The 21,344-nt window shown below is 36.8% G+C and overlaps 1 protein-coding gene across 1 annotated transcript in view; it reads right to left on the minus strand.

Moving 5' to 3' along the window:
• The window catches only part of LOC139151857 (voltage-dependent T-type calcium channel subunit alpha-1G-like), a 130,442-nt gene that overhangs the window by 70,767 nt on the left and 38,331 nt on the right, over positions 1-21,344 (minus strand). The window contains 1 exon segment of the mRNA XM_070724886.1: positions 507-752. Coding sequence (XP_070580987.1) covers positions 507-752 — 246 coding nt within the window.

A 21,344-nucleotide genomic window follows, 5' to 3' on the forward strand; every position in this document is an offset into this window, starting at 1 on the left:
TTACAAGTTGACAGGTGTTAGAGATATTAAAGGGACAGTTTAACATCTGACAGTTAAGTTAACCGTTAACAATTATGACAACTATGTGGGCTTTTAAAACTTCCAAAGGGGTCAGTGTCTTGGCAAAGTGATGCACTGCATGCATGCTTTATGAATATATATGAAAAAACACGACAGAAAATGAATTGCAACCAAGATTTACAAGTGTATGTAAACATATACACCACTAGGGGAAATGAACTTGAACTCTTCTTAGATGGTGTTAGGAAATGAAGGGACTGATTAGGCTGTTCGACAGTTTGTACTGCTGCAAGAATCACCATGAATTTGCACGTGAGGATTGGTTTAGAAAGTTAGTTTACTAGAAGAAAGTTAATGTGAATTTGATTACATTTAAAACACTGGAGGGTGTGTACGTTGGGCAAGATTATTACCAAGATTCTGATCTGATTGAGAGAAAAAAATGACCAAAACACACTCAACTGGTCGAGGTAACGCGTACTCACCCTGAAACAACTATGAAGAGATCTAATCTATTCCAAGTATCTGAGAAATAGCAGTTCTTTCCGAAGATGCCCATGGCCAGCATCTTGATGATCATCTCAGTGGCGAAGAAGGCGAAGATGAAGTGGTCAAAGCCCTCCAGGATCTTGCAGCGTTGGGAATCGCAGACCTCGTCGTCGCACGGTTGATACATTCCCAGTGTGATGCAGTTCAGCATGATGACCAGCATGCTGATTCGTTCAAACCACGTGCAGAGGAGTTAAGGAAAAAACACTGCAAAAGAACAAGCTAGCTTCTACAAACACAAAAACAGTCACTTTTAGGATATCGGATATTACTCACACCTGCTCAGCATATAAATACATACGTGTGCATACACACATGTTAATGTACACACATACACACACACTAACACAACAGCTATAGCTATTATTAAGGTTCCTTTACCACATACTTTTCATGTATTTGCAATTGGTCTTATTCTGTTTGTAAAATACAATTTCTTGTTCTGCTCTGAAAGTCATAGTGCAACGCCTTGCATGCAACTTGTCAACACAGCTCATCTGTGTTTAATTTTATTGTTGACAAATAAATCTCAATCCAGACTAGAATTAATTCGTCAACAACAATGTTGCATATTGTGTGCAATGAATTGTGCGGTCAAATCTAATTATTTTGTAATTCAATGGAAAAAAACTAAGAAAATTTACAAAAATAACCAAAGTTACATCTATTGGTGCTGAAAGATACATTTCAATTCAAAATGCACAACAGGAAAGTCATTAGGACAAGGTGCCAGTTCAACATTATATACAACTACAGATCAATCAAAGTTCCAATATTTGAAATGTTCAATTTGCTCAGTAATACAATTCTCATTTGCATTAAGGAAACTACCTAATGTGAAATCAGTGACCCTGCCTTTCCTGCATGCATATATAATGCTAGACTTTTGTCACACATTAACATCAGCACATAGCATTTGGCCTACATTTCAATATCATTATACAATCCTTTATTGTGATACAGGACATTGTATGGCCTTTGCTTGTGTGTGATCATACTTTGAGTAGTTCTCAAAGTATGATGACATACAAGCAAAGTCCAATTTACCTGAAGTAGATATATGAATATTTCATTAGCACAATTCATACTGCGACCATTGATCATGACATGACGGATCTTTTGAAATGAATTTTTGTACTTTCATTGTATATGATAGAGTTTAGAATCAGATTTCATAAACAAAAGCTGGTCTGAAGATCTGTTTAAAACTTGGTAATTCAGATTATTCTCTGTAATCTTGACTAGTGGGAACAATTTTGTCTCATGAAATTTGAAATACAAAATATTCATCTATCCCGGTGGTTATTTGTACATGTAGAAAATAGTTGACACAGTAATTTATAAATATTAGGGACCCTAAAGACTCCTTTAGTTGACAACATTAAAAGTCTATTAAATTTTGATACAGATACACTTCTGTACATAGCTTCCACTTTAATAGGTCACTTCATTCGCATTTAATAGCTCCCTTCCAAGGTCATAGATATACGTACTTCAGCATTTCAATTTGTCAACAAATTCTAAAAGAATCTGTGTCGGCATCAGACTACTTTGACCCTCAAAGCAAGACCGCTCTAATCAAATATCAAGTGGAAAGTCATTTCTCGTTCTTTGATGGTTGAAATGTCCTTGACTGCTTACCTTGACGCACTTTACAAGCTATTGATTATTCATTATCTTGCACGTTACAAAGGTCATTTTTTTTAAAGCAAAAATAGATGAATGCATTAAAATTTGCCAACAAAGTGTGTTCACAATGATCACTCACCATGGTGATGAACATTAAAATTACACTGTGTGTTTTACTTTTCATAATTTCCATTCATTACTGAGAGCACGGAAGAAGTCGCAAAAACTTAAAAAAAGAATCTGATGTATTCTGCAGTACTTTACAATTTGCTACACACACCGACATTTATATATATATTACAATCTTTTATTTTACACTATGCTACCTATTTATTGTTCTACAGGATCCTTTCCATGGACTGTTTCCACAGGAACAACGTTGATCCCCCTTTTCACATCATTCTTTGAACTGAACAACAAAACAAATGTGTCTCAATAGTTTCAGAATACTGACATGTCTTACCAAATTTTGAAAAGTCAGGGCTTCAAATGACTCAAAAATTTCTTCTAGAGATAAAACTGTAAAGGCAGAGCGACATCGACACACATTGAAAATCTACAACAAGCGATATTTTAGCTACCATTTCCGGATTTATCGTAAAGTGCTCATATTTGACCTAAAGAGGGCGCTGTTTAGTTATTTACAAAAGCATATACATACAACCACATTTTTTGACCTGTAAATGAAAGGGAACTAAACAAATGCATTTCACTGAACAATAATGAAAGGAAAACCAGTGACTTTACTTCTCACTTACAGATTCTAATGTTTAAACAAACATCCCAAGAACACCACAACCATGTCATTTACATCACCTGAAACAGAGTCAGTAATTATTATGTTTTTTATTAATGCCTTGGCTACTTCAGTTTAGTTTAGGGCCAGTGAACCTTTATGAAACAATGCAAAAAGGGGTCTACAAAGATTGTGATAATAATAATTATAACTTTATTGCATAACAACACATTTCAGGAAGTGCGGTAGAGCAAGTTTACTCAAACGTTACACACATAATTGGGTGAGGCTGCTGCTGCGGAGACTTGTTAACCTTTCAAATATACATCATGATGAGACACTCATATAATATTCAAAAATGTCTCTGAACTGAATGAAACAAACATTATTACTAGTGAATACCTGGAGGCATTTGCCATTAAAAATTGATTAAATGGGTGTTTTCATAAAAACCGACTTTAAAAAAGTGTCTTTTCAACAGCAAAATTACATGACAATCAGTCTCAATATGTCTTTTCCAAAAGCGAAATCATGTTCACGCCATCATTTCTTGTAAAAACTAAACCATACAAAAAGTTGAATGTCCACGTCTAGACAGGAGTCATACAAAGTCATCCCTGGAAGCAAATGAAGCTCAAAATGGCAAGAAATCTCCTTTAATTATGGCGAACCATTAACCACGCATGATTGGCTGCCTCATTGCGACGATGGAAATGGGACAAATTACTAAGTAAAATTGCTGAATTGAAAAAAAATATTGAGGGCTTCGTACCCGCTTAAGAGAATGAATTTCAAGAATGCATTCTCATAGAATTGACACAGCAAGTCTCGGCAACTAGTTCACAATGACCTTTCTGTGTTACTTTCAAAGCTGTCACATGTCGCCTAATCATAATGAAATAATTACTTGAACTTTCAACCTTTTCACATTCTACTACAACCCGATATTTGCAAGCCAATGAAGGGAAATGTCACATTGAGTGGGTGAATATTTCTTATTTTACAATGAGATCAGACCTTGTATGTGACCTTTTATTTTGAAAGAAAGAGCCACCCAATAGCAGATGTAATATGAACTGAATGTTGCGTACAATATCCTGGGGTTGAATGAAATATGCTAGATGTGCAGATCTGCACAGATTGGCAGGAACACGTACACAGGAAAATGTCGTGTCATCCAGAAGTGCACTTCTTCAGTGGGCTCTGATGTAGTGTTTGTTTTGAAATATGAAGGTAGGTACACACACACACATGCATACTCAGTAGCTTAATATTTGCCTTCCATTGGCAATGCAAGCTATCTTCCATAGACCTGTTCACTGTACACTTACAGCCATGCCAAGAAGGGGTATGCAGATTATGTCTGAAGTATTAATTAGTATGCCATTTATGCAAATATTTCACACATATTAACACCCTGATTAGGGTCTTTTCCAACCAGCCATCTTGCCTCCTAAGAAAATCCCAATATAATAAATACCTGGCATGGTGATATTGATTTTTATTACCTTTTCCCTGGACATAATCTACCAGTAGCTATTCTCACGGCATTCACCAACTTGGATACAGTATATGTCAATCATCACCATACCCCTCAATAGCATCATCATGTTTGTCACATTATGATGTAACATACAACAGATACTGAAATGGAAACCAATGCAATTCTACGACTTAAAGCAAAGTCCCTCAGTCATGGTGACAAAATTTCTCTCTTATCCAATGCAAAGTCCACTATACTATTCCCAAGCACAACAAAAACAACTCAGATACATTGTTATCACAAGTCAATTTACTATTCAAGAATAGGAAAACATATCAAGGCTTTGGTTGTCTGATACTTTCCATTAATATTAATGAAGCCAAATTAGATATATACCACTGGTCCAACAGTAATGAGATGAAGGCCCTGCGTCATCCTCTCTACAAAAACATTTCCCTTTAATGTCTGAAGAATCCGACATCAATTTTCAAGCACTCTACACACATAAATTGTTCTGCTTTTTTGTTCTTTTAATGATGCTAATGACTGGGAGGAAAATTGATGAGAGGCTAGAAGGTATGAAAACAACATGCAAGGTGGGGCGAAACTCCCCCGTCGATAAAAGTCAGCCAGTCCTGCCCAGACGCCCCCTTGAATAAAAATCAGCTAGTCCTGCCCAGACGCACAACAGATATTAGCGTGACATAGGAAATGAATTGACGTCAGTAGGCATACACAGTATAGTCATTTGCGTGATCTAGGTCATATCTGTTAAAGGCACAGGTAACCTGTGGGTACTACAACTGAAGCGATATTACATTCACAACAACATCTGATAAAATAACAACATATAAAATGATATTACATAGTATACAACAAAGTATCCATATTGCATTTTCTTTTACGGGGTGAGTCTCACCTTTGGTTCAACATTTATGAATTTTATTCACATCAAAATACCAAGTAGCTGCAATGCAATCACAGTTGCCTCGCGGTCATACACACGTCATTGCAGGACCTTCAAAACAATAGATCAAAAGTGCAAAATATCAAAACATTTTGTGTAATTTTATTTTTCTCTGAAACAGCCTTACAGTTTAGCATAGTGTGCTTTTACCTTCTTTTTTTTCCTCTTTGATGTCGTCAACTCCCCAAGGTTTTGCCAAAGGAGATTGTGTGAGATGACTTGTCCACTATTGAAACCAGCCTTCACTAAAAACACGTCCAAAATTATACATCAATAGATTGAAAGCACGATTTCACCACAGTGTCTTTTGTGTTCTCCTTTTTAAGACCCAACCAATGCTTCATAAAAAGCCGAAGGTTGCCTCAGACGTATTTGTACACTGTAACTCATTTCTATTGACACAGCATTTCAAAAGCCGACAGAGCATTAATGTTATATACCTCTCCTTTCCCCCCCCCTCCCCCCGCTTGTGGATATGTGACTGTGTTTCTTGCACCACCTTGAGTAACTTCAATCGCAGTTTATTTGCCACGGAAAGCTCTGGAAATGTCAACCTTTTAAAGTGATGGCAAAAAATAGACACATATTCATGAATTAAGGAAGGCTGCTCTCAATGTTGTTTGTGATGGAGCTGGGAATGACGTCAAGCGACTGCACCGTAGACATTAGCCAAACACAAGCCTACCTACCCATTATTGGCTCAGCAAATCCTGTTATTTTTATTGAATTCAGTCCTGATTACATAAATCCAGATAAATGAAATTATTATAATTGTGTCTTTGGAGAAAGGAGATATTTGGTTATTTTTATGTTAACACAACACACATTATTATTTTCTATTGATACCTGAGGTCCAAAAGCTCATATAAGACATTCACTTTGACATGCTCAACAGGAGAAAGCAATTTCTAGCATATAAAATAAACTCTACCATTTTACTTTGACCTAAAGGTTTGTTTAATTTATATCACCTTTAGGAGATTTACGATGCACTAACATTATTTTTCCTACAAATGTTTTTGGCAATTTCCTTTTCACACCCTTAAAGCTTCTTTTGCAACAACCACTTTTTCCACTTTAAGATGCAGTCTGAACACTCTATTGTGGTTATAATGTCCAGTGGCCTTCTTTCAGAGAAGTTATGCTTGTTAGCTATTTGTGCTGTGACAAAGATTTTGAATGTATTTTAACATAACAATATTAAACACGTCTTGTTTTCAGAGTTGATAATTCTGGTGAGTGCCATAACCAAGTGTGGTTTCAACTGTGTATGGTCCTGTCGTAATATTCAATTAATACACTATTATCCTATTTCCATAAGCATTTATTATTTGACTCTGTATCTTGACAGCAAAATACTGAACTTGTAAACAGTAACCTTAGAAAAAATTAACCAAGGAAATGCATTTCTATGATTAACTTTCAATGGAAAGTCAAAAAGGACTGACAAATAACAAGGGGGAAACAGACTCCATTCTCATTTAATTCAAATTGCAGTACTATTATGTCAGTTGGCACAAATTTTATATCAGGGATAAAATAATGGAATATGAAAGGATAATCCTTAACAAAACGTGTAATTAAAAAACAAAATTTTGATATCCTTGTTTTTTTTCCTAAGGTGACATACAACATTTGTGTGTTCATTTGTGACGTAATTGAACATTTGTTGACACCAGCTGTTAATCCAAAAGTTGTGCACACATATGTATATGAACTCTGGATGTTCCTTTGACCTTGAGGTCAATGATTTGCCTGGGAGTGACCTTTGAATGCACCTGGTGCTCTGATTTACAATGTGTTATGTCGCTGTGATTTACCAGTGTGTTTTGTTTGTCTCCTGCATATTTGAAGCTGGGGTAGCAGTGACCCAGTATTGGGTGCAAGTTCTTGGGATCGGATGTACTGTCCTTGGAAAAACAGTATCAATTCACCATGGAAGAGTTTGCCAAGATCTGAACGGAACCAACTCTATCCCTGCTTGCCTGTTCAGACAAACAAATCATTGTAAGTATATACAGACCATCTTCCAATGTCACAACCTTTACTTAAATTCAAGTCAGACTAACGTCCCCAGTCCCATGATTGCTCAAAAATGCTGTCAATAGTTTTTAATAATCCCTTGTGTGATGATCAATGTCAATGTTGTATGTTATGATTTTACTGAACAATCAGAGACTAATTGTTGTGATCAATAGCAATCAAATCCGCACTTTGACCCACTAGCACAAACTTTATTTTTTATTATTTTTTCACTCTTCTTGGCAAAAGTCCAAGCACAAGAAGACGTAACCTTCTGAAGACATAATGCACAAATGGCATATCCCTTAATGGCTGACAGACATGTCCACAAACCATGGTTTGTGGGTAGGGCGCAGCTGTTACTGGGCAATATTTGAAGTCAAACTGTTTATTTTTGTCATAAAAGTCAGAGAATTAATTCACTTGGTTTCCTCTGAAATGGCTTCAACTAGAATCATGCTTGCCTTGATTTTATTGAAAATACTTTTAGTATCAATTCTTCGTTTGTTTCGTATAATAATGAGAAATTTATTATCTTGAGTGAAATTGATGAAACCTGTAGTTGTATTTTATGTACAAATACACTCAAACTTCAGTGAAATTTAAATGGGATATTAGTTGCAGCTAAGTCTAACACACACAGCCCAATTCTAACACACACTGCCGTCACTTCTTTATCAGATATCTTTCAACTGACGCTGGATAAACAATTTTCAATGAGTTGTTCTTATCACAAACTGGGAGTCAATTGCACTTTGCACACCACGAAAATATTGCTCAATCTGCAATGCACTGTTCGAGGGAAAATACCTTTCATTGATTAAGAAAGCCATAAAACACTTCATGTCCGTCCAAGGAAAGTTCAAATTATTTAAAATGGCCATGGCATTCTGTTTAACGGCTAACATCAACATTTTACTGCCTTTGTGGCAGCCTTGTACTGCCAGAATCTGATACGTGCATAACTCACTTGGTAAAATCTCCAGAGGAGATACATGTAGTAATGTGAAATCACTGTTGCTCATACCTCCTACATTCTGGAATATACCAGTTTGAAATAAAAATCTGGATTGGTACGCTGATTAAACCAATCCATACTTTGTCTTATTTAGATGGCTAGAAACATCTGCAACATACCGGTATATTGAAAAGAAAACAAACAAATACTTGACACACAGTATATGCAACACTAACTGTTCAACAAACATTTGTCGACAACACTTTGGCTCAATTTGAAGATTTCTCATAAAAATTAAACATTTGTACATGCCTGCACAATATTGAAATTTACAACTTCACGCTCGGCTGCTATGACATTTGGCAAATTTTGTTTCCCAGAATGAGTAACAAAATGATTTTGTCTCACAAAGAAGTTCTCACCACCACACAGCAATTTCAGTGTGGGAATTTTTTTCTTTATGTTTCTATGTCTACCGCTCTAAGCAACACAACGGTCCGTGAAGAAATGAGAAGATAAATACTGTTTTGTCAAACACCGATGAAGATGACAATGCACAGCAAAAGAGAGAAGACTTGACCCTTTTTGTATCCATAGCAACCGGAGGAAAAAAGGTTCACCATCAACTTGGTAAATGATGCATGGCCTTAGCTACAAGAATATATACAAGAATATCACCGAGTAGTGGTACTCCTTCCATGAGATGTGTTCAGACAGCTTGTGGCAAAGACTACTTCGATGCAGTACCGGTACTCTCAATTCTAGCAGCACGAGAGAGACAGATGTCAACTAAATCAGATTGCTTTAGCAGAGTCTATCATTGAGAGCTGCTGAAACAAACGTACTTGAAATGATGATTGCTTGGTTTTAGATAGCCAAACATGCGCTGGAGTAGAATGTACATTTCAGCATCCTCAGAGGCACAAACTCATCACAGATGCATTCTGGGATTAACATCACTGGATTTGAGAACACATGATATGCAGTGTGGGCTTCTAGACTGGCAGTGCATCAGACATTAAACCAACTCATAAGAGGCACACACACTCACATCAAAGCTGTCATGATATCTGTGACAACTTGGAAAAGCAATGAAAAGTGACTGAACACATCAATGATTGTTTATGGCGTGGTTTACTTGCAGAGGTTACGTTGCTGTTACACTGGCGACTCCGCCAGTAAATCAATTGACACTTCTGAGTTCACATGCTTTGCCAAGAAAACAAGTTTTGTTGCACTGTCAAAGCAAGACTGCTCCATTGCAGCCTCTCCATTGAGAATTATCATCGACAGCTGTGGTGACAGCAATGGAGTGACAGACAAACACGGCACTCCTGTCCACCAGCACAGCTGAAGTAGGGCTATTCTTCTTGTGAACACGCTGCATTAAAGAAAGGCAATAATAATACAGATTCTATTCTCCATCATGGCACGCGGCCGATTATCCATACTGTTTTCAATTTCAATCGCATCTAGCTGCCATTTTGTTTGAAAATGCATGTACATTTAATCAACTAGATTGTTAACTTTGGCGCACTAGATTGATCAGGCTGCATTGCAGTGGGGTTTTTTTTTCAAACTCTAATTCCGACAACTCCGTGCCTGTGTGATCTGTCCATGTAAGCAATGTCAAATGGTCTGGAACACAAAAGCAAATGGCGCAGATGCAGACGCAACCATGAGAAATGGCTGGAAGCAAAAAACCCATCAATGATTGGCAAACAGACTACATCAGTGAAAATGACTACCATCTAGACTGACACCACACTTCCATCAGTCCAGTACATTTAGATAAACCAGAATTTATGTTCCAGATGACACATTAAGTAATGTTAGACTCGCCCTGTGCAGTAATTGTAACAGTCACAAGGCCAGGTTCTCAATGCAAAAGCCACTGCTCAGAGCACAGCAGATTTTATCTGCTTCAGACATTTCAATTATTTTGACGAGACGAAAGGGGAGGGTAGATCTCAATGACAGATGACAGCATATAAACTAACAAGATCCAACAAACTGTTATCTTACGTTTAATTTCTTCTCTCAACATAGAATCCACACTTGTTTTTCTCCTTCAGAAACAAACATTTACTATAACAGCAAATCTGAAATCTCACAATTTCCCATAGGCGCCACACATTCAGCCATGATGCCTGCAATAACAATGATAATGACTCTGCTCAGAAAAAAAGACAATTCAATTTGGATCATCCAGTGGCATCTATCAGTCGTTAAGCTGTCAATTAAACAGTAGAGTACCTTTTCAATTCTTTGATGCTGACGCTGGGCGATTGATCATTTCAGCTGTCAAACTACAGGCCAACAGAAAAGTAATTTGCACTCGCAATAATATTGTAGTCATAAAGTACAGCCATCACCAGTCCCGCATTCCCGCTCTCACTACATATTGATTGTGGACATTGATAAACAGCAGCTCTGGTGCTTGGAGACAATTACCAACACTTGCAAGGAGAGAGAACTGGCGCTCTCAAAAAACAACTCAATCATTTCATCCAGAGATTTCTCTTGATATCTTCTCTCACATTTCTCTAAGTAGGTGCTGATTTAGAAGCCACGTTCTGAATGGAAGCACGCTCACTGAACTGCTCCCTACAGTGGATTTGGTTTGCAGCTGGCAAAATCAGCAAGCTGCTAACACAATGGTCAAAGACCGACAAATTCTATGCTGTGATTTATTTGTGATTTCGACATTTCAAAGAACAACATCTCAATCAAAATTTTTAAATACTTGTACCAATACTCCAGTAAACCAGACTCCATATGCACGCACACATATTTTGAACCATAATCTATGCTACACAAAAACGCTCTACCTCTTTAGATTTCCAATGACAATATAGAGAATGCTCTAACGTCACATGTAGGACAAAAAAAACCAGAAAAAAAAAGTTTGCTTTATGCCCATAATAACTCAATGCCGTCATGGTTTGGTCTGACTACCTGTGTTGCTGTTTTCTGCCAGAATTTCAAGGAGGACACTACACCATCTATACATACTGAAAATATGAAAGGTTGGACTATTGACTGAATTTCAAAGCGACTCTCCTCATGAGAAATGGAACCTTGCGTCATCATGTTTTTTTTATTCAAACAGTGCCAAGAGAATGAAATGACTGATGTTTTGATTTCTACCTTTCAAAACTAAAACAGCTCGGCTGAGTGAATTTTCACAGGCGAAATATCTACCAAAAATTGCTTCAAGCTTATGGTAAAACAAAAACAGATCAATAATCAATAGGAGTTACTGATACAACGGCAACAAGGTCTGTTCATTTCTGTTTTCATAATTCCGTTCCAACTCATTAAACCTTCTATTAATAAATCTCTATACTTTTGATTGTATTGTAAATTGACATGCACGTAATACTTAGGAAAAATGTTGAATATGTCTGAAAGTTGCACAATACAGCAATATGGAAACAGTCTGTCCAACATTTCATAGGTTTTTTTGTCAGTAGATCATTTTTAGTTCCTGAGATGATTTGCAGATCTCAAATGATGCAGTGTCTTGGCCTGTTCATCAATATGTTCAATGAAAAGAACACATACAGGTAATAAACAGTTTTTATAAATGTGCTTCACTGTGACATGGTTTGTTGTCACACCATGTTTGTTTCCCAGAATGCTTGGTTTACATTCCATTAATCTACATTTTAAATATGCCCCCTCCATTGGTACCAGTGTATTTAAATGTGTTTGTAAAAGACTTGGCACACAAATTGTAAATCAACTTTTCATCTTAATCCCACAAATACTGCCTAATTGCTTTTTGAGGACAAATAAATTGTCGATAGAAAATGAAATGGCTGTACCAGTAAAAAAGCAATAGACGAAACTCCACACTGTTTAAAATCACAGAAATAACAGCTAGCCAAACATAGCAACAAACACATTACAGTGATTGCAATATTCTTCTGATATCCAGGCTCTGTTACAGCAGTCTCATGACAGACATTCTTTGGGGGAAAATGAATAAGCTTGAATGGTTCAAAACACTGCTAGTTAGCAGGTTGAATGCTGTCATGGAAAAAAGACATGCGGTGACACTTTACCCTGTTAATAATTCCCAGCATTCATCATAACTATTTGACATCTACATGCAAATTATCACTTAGAATACATCGGCAGTGATTTGCACACTGCCAACTCAGGCACGTAGATGACACATTTCAGCAGTGTTCATTAAATTTAGCTTGTCAGCTTGTTTGTCAATCTATTTTCATTAGTTTTCACCTGAGCTTACACCGTGATCTTTAAGATCAAGCCAGCTGCTTGAAACTTTGCCACCAGCACTGTGCGGCAAGGTCATGAGCTCACACAACTGCTGCCACTAGACAAACCACTAAAACAATATAACATGAACTTTTATTGAATTGTGTAGTACACTTAACAACCACAAAATTTCAGTACAAATATTCAGTCTCTAGATTTTAACATTTGTATCCAGAGATCATAACCCTTTCACCACCATGGTTTGGCCCAAACTCAATGTTGTTAATTGTAATTGTCGATCTGCTTACAGGGAATTGGGGGGAATATGTTAAAATACAACCCACAAAATGTCTGGTACTATCAACCATTACTGCCAGAGACAAAAAGCTAAGACCTCAGAACAAATATTCATTAAGTCAACAACTTGGAAACATTTGCTACGTGGAATGATTTGTAACAGACCTTTCGTTGCTCGACATGAACAGAAACTCAAGTCATATGTTTGAGAAGACCACATGGATTTCACCGTCTGCTCAATCAATGGTAAACAATTAAAAATATTTTAAATGTATTAGTTTAAGTGCTTGTGATGTTACAAAGCTTATGAATAAACATGGGGCATTTATCATGCACCAATTTATTCTCCCAGCTGTAGAAAGCTTTACATCAACGCACTGATATTTTACAAAATTTGATAACTTTGCTGACATGCTACAGAAAGGATGTCTGCATGTGTGTCAATACGCCTGACACAAAGTGAAATTTTAAATACAGACTACCCTGTATTTAGACAGCAACATTCAGACATTGATTGATAACAGGATTAAAACGCCCTCCTGTGAATCGGTAACCACTTGTTATTTTGAGAAAAAAACTGCATTTGCAAAAAAAAACTTTCAAGCGAGATCAACTAACTGGAAGTACTATTAATGAAAGCTAACCACCAAAATAAAAGAAAATGGATCAATACCCCTTTTTCCATAGGTCATCGGTAAGCAACATCTGTAACAGATTGAGCAGGATGCCACCATAGCGTGGGCAGGCTGTTACCTTTTTAACAGTAACTAAAGCAATGTTTTGTTTACACATTTGAATAGGGTTATGGACAATGCTGAACCTCTAAGTATTAACATAGACATTTCGTAAAAGCTAAAACTAGACTGATGACACTTTTATAGAACAGAAACAGAGAATGAAGAAAAGTAAACTACAAGCTTTGCTGTGGGCAGGAGTTCACATTAACGCACCATCTGTATATGAAGGAACTATTGAAATTATACAGGTACACTCATGTCATGAAAGCCAGTCAAGACACAGACACTTCACATTTCAAGTTTTGCCACAACAGCTCATCACTTTTACATCATTCCGTGGCACCATGGAAACAAGGGACTACATTTATTAAGAGATGAAGAATACACCCAAGATGGTGTTTCAGTGACTGGGTTCACATCCTTAGCTGTCATGGTAACAGAGTATGACGGGCAAGGAAAACAAAAATGCAAACATTGGGGTTCATGCATCCTGTTTGTGTGGGCGTATAATCATTTATAACATTAAACAGTCACATGGCCAGTGTTAACATTGGGTCCCTTTCACCCCCAGTTCCCTGTATACAGGTCCAACTTTACCATAGAAAACAATGGATTTGGGACAAACCATGGTGGTGAAAGGGTTAATGTACAATACAGAAGACTGCACAAGATCCAAACTAGTTTCATAAATCATACATGACTCCAGGTGGAAGCTATGACGCTCACTTTTGACAAATTGCAGTGCTCTCAAGCACAGACAAGGAGAAAAAGCCATCAGCATTACTCAATTCAGATGGGCAGGAATGAATACCTCATCTGTGAGCACTGAACATTATGACAAATTTCACTCTCACTGACATGCCATCAAATCATACAATTCATTTCAGTTTAAAATATCACTATCATAATTTTTGAACTAAAAATATTATGGATGAATAAAATATTAACCAGTCATTAAGCCTATTTCAGATTGAGTATTCAGAAACCTAGAGTTATGCATAAATGATGTAATATTCTTTCATAATTACAGATGCCAGCGGATACAACCTGACGCCAACAATACCAACAATCTGTAATAGAGTGTTACTTTCCATTATTATATTTTTTTCCATGAAGCAAGATTTTCTGACTCACATTGTGTTAATAAATTCATAAACACACCGTATGGTGGCAATTGATGTTTGGACAATTACACACATACGCAACTCAACCGATGTACTGTCTGGTCTACCTTCATTGAGTAACAGTTGCCACAGACAATTCTGTGACATACTCGGTATACCATACAAAGGGAGGATTTAAGTGGATAAACAAACACAACTGTTGCAATAAACCTTGCCTGTGGGCCATTATAAATATTTTAGTGAATATGACCGAAAATTACTTACGACAGTATTTTTTTCAAATATTGAGTGTTCTTTTCCTCTAATTTCCATCTCGAAACAGTCTTCTGTTAGACAGCAATGCTACAGCAGCACAGCTATTTCCGGCAGCAACAGAAATTGCCATGTTTAGCGAGTGCTTATCTTCGGGCTATCTGTTTTTGTGGCATGTTTCGCTACAATTGCACCTGGCTAAACATAGCACTGCATACACAGCTGAATTCTCCGAGACAAATCTGCAGACTCCACAATAATGATACTTGTACCAGCAGCCACATTCACAGTCACAGCTGTTGTCATTCCTTATTAACTTAAAAAGTTCGACTGTGAGTTCATATACACTACAGTCTGGTGCTTAATTACCTAGTCCATTTCAAAGTTGTGTCCAGCTAAGCTTGGAATCACATACATGTTTAAAGCTAAATTTACAAGTATTGCATAAAACATTTTCTTGTTCTACTCTCAAAGTCATAACACATGCTCAAAATCCAACTTGTCCGGGCAGTTTTAACCCTTTGAACGCCAAAGTCAATTTTTGCTGCATTTATAAATGTATAAAAAGCCAGACAATTTTTCTCAGGTATTTTCCAAAATTTTGATTGAAAACAGTAGTCACTGTACAGTGATATCCATTTGGTCAAAAACTGTCAAAAAATCACAAAAAAGTATGAAAATTTTATATTGTTTGCATTCAAAATTTGGCGGAAAAATTTACAGCACACAAAGGGTTAATGTGAGTATATTATCCAGTGTTATTGTTGGCAATAAGTTTTAGTCCATAATAGAATTCATTTGCCAACAAAAACATATTACACATTATGCAATATATCACAGACATTGTCCAATTAAGACTACTCCTGGTAAATTAAAAATCAAATTGGGAACATCACAACATTACAAAAGTAGAAATCCTAAAAAAAAAATGTCTGACTACTGTTTCCCTTCAAAGGCAATTAAGAAACAAAATATTCATCTTTGAAATTGGACACCAAGCTTGACACTTCCATTTTGAAACTCGTTTCCAGGCCCCCTAGTGGAATATTATACATTTGACCTAAAGCCAGTAAATAATCTTTTAACACTGTAGAGCCTGCTGTGATGTGTACATTAGACCATAAAGAATAGCGGTCAATATCGTATCACCTTTGTCTAAAAAATTTTCTGAAATAAAGAGACAAAGCCATAATTTCTTTCTGACCTAAATTCTGTATCAGAAAGAACCACTTTTACCCCAGATCTTGTTACACAACTGGACTAGTATTGCTTGATTGGCTGACTGTCAATCACATGACATGCTGTGAATATAAATACCTTCCCTATAGCGTATCCGAACGCAGGCACGGTTCTCATGTTGACTTTGAAGATGTAGGACACTACATGTACTTGCGGTTTGATTCAGGTGTTGTAAGACGCTGAGTTGGTTACAGCACTTGTTCTCATAAACCACTACGATGTACTTAGTACATCCTCTTTTTTTGTATGCATAACCCAAACTTGATCCTAACAACATTCTTGTCTGTTGCCAATTTTTATCCATCTCCAACATAACAACAACCTTCAAATTTGCTATTCAAAGATCAAGGCGTAGTTTTCACTGTAATTTTTATATATTTCATCTAATTTTTGAACAGTTGATACAAAAAGGTTGAAACTGACATCATAAAGGACGAAACATAAAATTCAAAAGAAGTAAAATATGAGTATTGGTTTAAAAAGCACTGAATATTTGGTTGTTTGTGTTTCTCAAATATGTTTTATATCACTCCCACTACAAAATTACTGGTGTTTCAGCCCATTTGTCAAAATACAAATTTGGGGAACAAACCAGTACAACAACAAATATGTTGCTTGCATGTTTAAGGACAGATACAGAAAATATATCCTTTGTCTCAAATTCTACTACAAGATATTTCATTGACACTGAAAACACCTTTTTGGTTGTGAACTATGAGGGAAATTCATCATCTATATCTTTATGGGTCCTCCCAAAAGATATTCCATCTGTGAGAAAGTTCCAATACTCCATATCTTGTACAGTGCAATAAAATTTCCCACTGCTATTCTAATCATACTCTCATTGCTTACGTGTACTCACACATGTACACACTCAGAAACCGGACCAGGTCAGTTTGTCTTTTAACTGATAATTTTTTCCCTTCTCATCCAGGACCTTTCTAAAGTCTAAGTTGAAAAATTTACAGTGAGACTGGGACATTGGGTGTGGGGATATTGTCATTGAGATATCAAGTAAGCTGTTTTATTTTGTAGCAGGTATATTGTTCTCAGGGAAAAGGACAGATGGACAGATAGAAAGAGTTGATGAAAAAACTGGTACTCTGTATTTTGTTGCAATTATGTATGACTGGCAGAGAACATAAAACACAGATGAAGGGGAGAAGCACATTTGTCATATATACCCTCTAGAGACAGACTAAACACAAGGCTCAGGCCAATGACATAAATACATCAAGCATGGTCATAAAAAAAGATCTGTTTGACTGAACTCCTGCCCCGGCAAATGGATAAAACTCAAGGTGACTGCTAAACTTCGTCACAATTTTCCGCTATGCTGAGCGAGTAATCGCTGGCATGGGCATCATCACACGCGGCAAAGCCCACTGGAGGGAATATTTTTTTGCTTCTTAGTAGCAAGAAAACAACTCCGGAGCAGAAACACCTGCAATTTGTAAGCCTTGAAATGCAAGGTTGAATATTTGCCCTCGTCTATGGGAATGGGTCTATTGAAGCACTCTGGGAATTGTGTCAAAGGGAATCTTTTTTTTGACGTGATTAGATAAACGAAGAATTCTGAACATCTGTATCTGGTTTGTTGTATGGCCTTCACCATGACTTTCATACAGATAAGAGTTACAGGGACGAACAAATTGACAGGCTTTCATAAATGCAAGCGAAAGTGCTGGATCAAGCCAGTTAATCAGAACTCTATCAGCCACTGATTTCCAATGGCTAATTTTACACGGGAATTTGGGCGAGTCCAAACTTTGGTCAGTGGTAATCAGGTTGAATGGAAACTTTCCAAACGCACTTAACACAGCACTAGAATCTAGCATCATCAAATTTTCATTGACTTTTTAATTCACAGACAAAACTGAATGCACATTCTCAAGCCTGTAATGTTTCCAGCTTGACAAATGTCAGACAAGGGTTCGGCTAAAAGCTCTGAAGTTATACCTCTATATCGCAAATAACCTATTAAAGAACATTTCCAATGCATCAAATATTTGGACAACTCAATATTATGTTGTTTTAACGAACAGGAATCACGCATGCGGGTACAAAGTGCGGTACAACCGATATTAATCTTATCTCCTTCTCTACTTTAGAGCATTTTAGGACAAAAATTTGAACAGGTCTGTTCCTGCCATCAAAATTTTTACTGAGGACAGCTTTCATGCAATTTGTATTTGTACATATGGGATCTTTTGTTGCAGAGACCTAGAAAAATATGTAGGCATGACTCCACACAAAAGATTTTCAGTCATGCTTTTATTGATTCAGCTCTCCATTTCTAGGGCAATCATAGCATGAGGATTATTTCGCACACATTTCAAAATATTTAATTTTAGTAAGTCATGTTTTTAAAACACTTCCAACCAAAAAAAAAAGACATTCACTCTTTTTGGTTTTTATTGATCCATGTCTCATGATTTATTATCCATTCTGAGTGAACTTGTTTGCCATGTCAGAATTTCTGTTGTTGTCAAAGTTCTACGCGATCTTTCTACTATAGATTTTCACTACATTTATACATCGCTGTCTAAAGTGCTTGAATAAAAATTTGGTGCATTTTGGGGGGAATTTGCTACAAAAAATCCTTATTTTTATGAATTCACCAAAAGTTTAGCCAAGGTCTAAAAAACCCAACCTGACCCATCTAACAGTACAAGGATGAAGTGGCTGGCACTCAACAGCTGCACCTGGAGGAAAAAAAATATATTGACGCACTCTCCGAGATATTTAAGGACACTGTCAAATACAACATGTTCTGTATCTATGAGTGTGAGTAGCACAGGCTGTCCCAGGTCACAATCAATCATTCCAGGGGCCACATTTACAAAACTTAATGTTTGTAGTTCAAGACACGGGGCATGATGATATCATATCCTGCTAGAATAAAAATACTAGCGGCATTTGATAATACACAGTATGGGTACAAAGTGCTCGGACTACGGATTAGCTGAATATTAAAATTATATATGCCCCAAGCTTTTGGCCCTCTTGATGTTCCGCTACTCTTCCAAGTTTTTTTTATTATCTCAAACCAGTGCACGGAAGGAACACCCTGGGTGGTTCTGTGCAGACACCACTATATGTCAGTATCCTTAACCACATTATTGTCTTCCCAAATTTTATTGAAACGCTCCAAGGTATAGGAAATGTGTAGGATCAAAATTTCAATGAAACAGATATGACCTTATATCAACAATATATAAACTATATTTTGCATTGGCTATATAGTTACGGATATTACAGGAATGAACGAAGCTAATTTCTCATGTGATTCACGTGGCAAGATCCTCCCAGGATGTGACATAGATCTAACCGTACACTCTCAGTTGATGCTACATCTATGACACATACATGTGTGCCGAAATATTTCATTTTGACATCAAAATGATGATATTGCAAAAAATAAATTTAGAAAAGGATTCACGTGGGATTATAGAAATGAATTCATAAAACCTACCAAAAGTTAGAGATATGACTAGAATGAAAGCAAAAATAAATCATGAGCGATGCACGAGAAAGCTGTAGATAAGCCGTATTTTTTCTTTTTAGACAGCTTCCTTATTGGTGTGATTTGTGGAGATCAGGTTAGGTAATGTGTACGCAGACAGGTCTGTCATTGAGAATTACCAAACACATCTTTTACCAGTGTATTCATTTACAGTCTTGCCAAGCAGATATTGCGCTAGTTCTCCTGATCTCATCCATCCATATATAATCACTATGCCATTGGGTTTTTTTTTTCTTTTCCCTCAAGACAAATTTGGATGTCATTTCTGACATCTGTCTGTCAGCCTTTCAGAGTTTTTCCTGGCTTTGAAATTAGATCTACTCACATCGTATCTTGTGGTCCCTGCTGTTCAATGTGCTGGTTCTCCCCTACGCATACTGAACTTTGGAACGGTCCTCTTTCAATCTCGCAATGGAGATTTCCAATCATCAGTGACAGACAGAAATCAAAATAAATATACCCGTAACATTTTTTGAAATATTTCCCATAAAACACTTTCTTGCCATGAAAAAATAGTGTATCAACGTAATAACGACAAATCCTGCCAACATTTTTACTGAACATTTTCAAAAATATTCTGATCACGGTTTATTCAAAAATGCAAAGACTGCGGTGTGCAATGCATATTGGCTATGAGAGAAAAACAGCAAAATTAGTCAACAAATATGGGTTAAATCCAGTGTTTTGTTCGATGAAGTTTCACTGCCATATAAACATATATATTGTCAGATAAACATAAAATGTTCTGATTTCTGTCTTTTATCTATGTTTGCAAATTTTGAAACAAAATTTACACACAACGATATGACGCTGCCATAAAAGCATTTTTACTGAACATCACTGCAGTAAAAGCACTTCAACAGGATTTATTTTCATCATCTACTCTAGAGTTGTATTGCCTTTAAAATAGCCACTGATTATCACCTAACTCTGCTTCTAAGGTTTCAACTGAACACGGAGGCAGTGACCATTTTGTCTCACTCTGTACGTGAAGAAATCCAACTTTCCATGCATATTTGAAATCAAAGCCGAGTGGTTTAACCTTTCACTCGCGCTTAGAAATCAGGCTAGCCTTTGGTTGAACCTAGCAAGTAGAGAGAGTCAGTATGTCCTTTTTTTCCTTTGACGTATACAGTCAAACACAGGATAATCTTGTGCTCATAACACTGGATAGGAAGCTATGAGTGTTGTTGTACTGGATACTCGTACAACTGCTTGTTGGTATTCCGTGATTCCAAAATACCATTGGAATTCAATCACAGAAACGCGCAAACTCGCGCATACACAATCACACGCTCCAAACTAAGTATTGCGAAATATCTCCTCGCTGGCACTCGGGCCCAGTCTAGCAAGCTCAGTGTTCCGATATGAGCCTAGATACCTGTCATTGTTTTGAAGGGGCAGGCGTAGAATTCCTTGCCTCATAGTTGCCAGGCGCCACGAAAAATCTGAATTGATACATCAAATACAACAGTGTTGGGATGCTTTTGAATCTGCCTCGTCAGGAATGGCTGTGTAAATCCTGATGGGTTAACGACCTCATTGGGGTGTCAAAGAGTACTACATGGATACAA

Source organism: Ptychodera flava, chromosome 15, assembly GCF_041260155.1.
Source record: "Ptychodera flava strain L36383 chromosome 15, AS_Pfla_20210202, whole genome shotgun sequence".
Taxonomy (NCBI): Eukaryota; Metazoa; Hemichordata; class Enteropneusta; family Ptychoderidae; genus Ptychodera; species Ptychodera flava.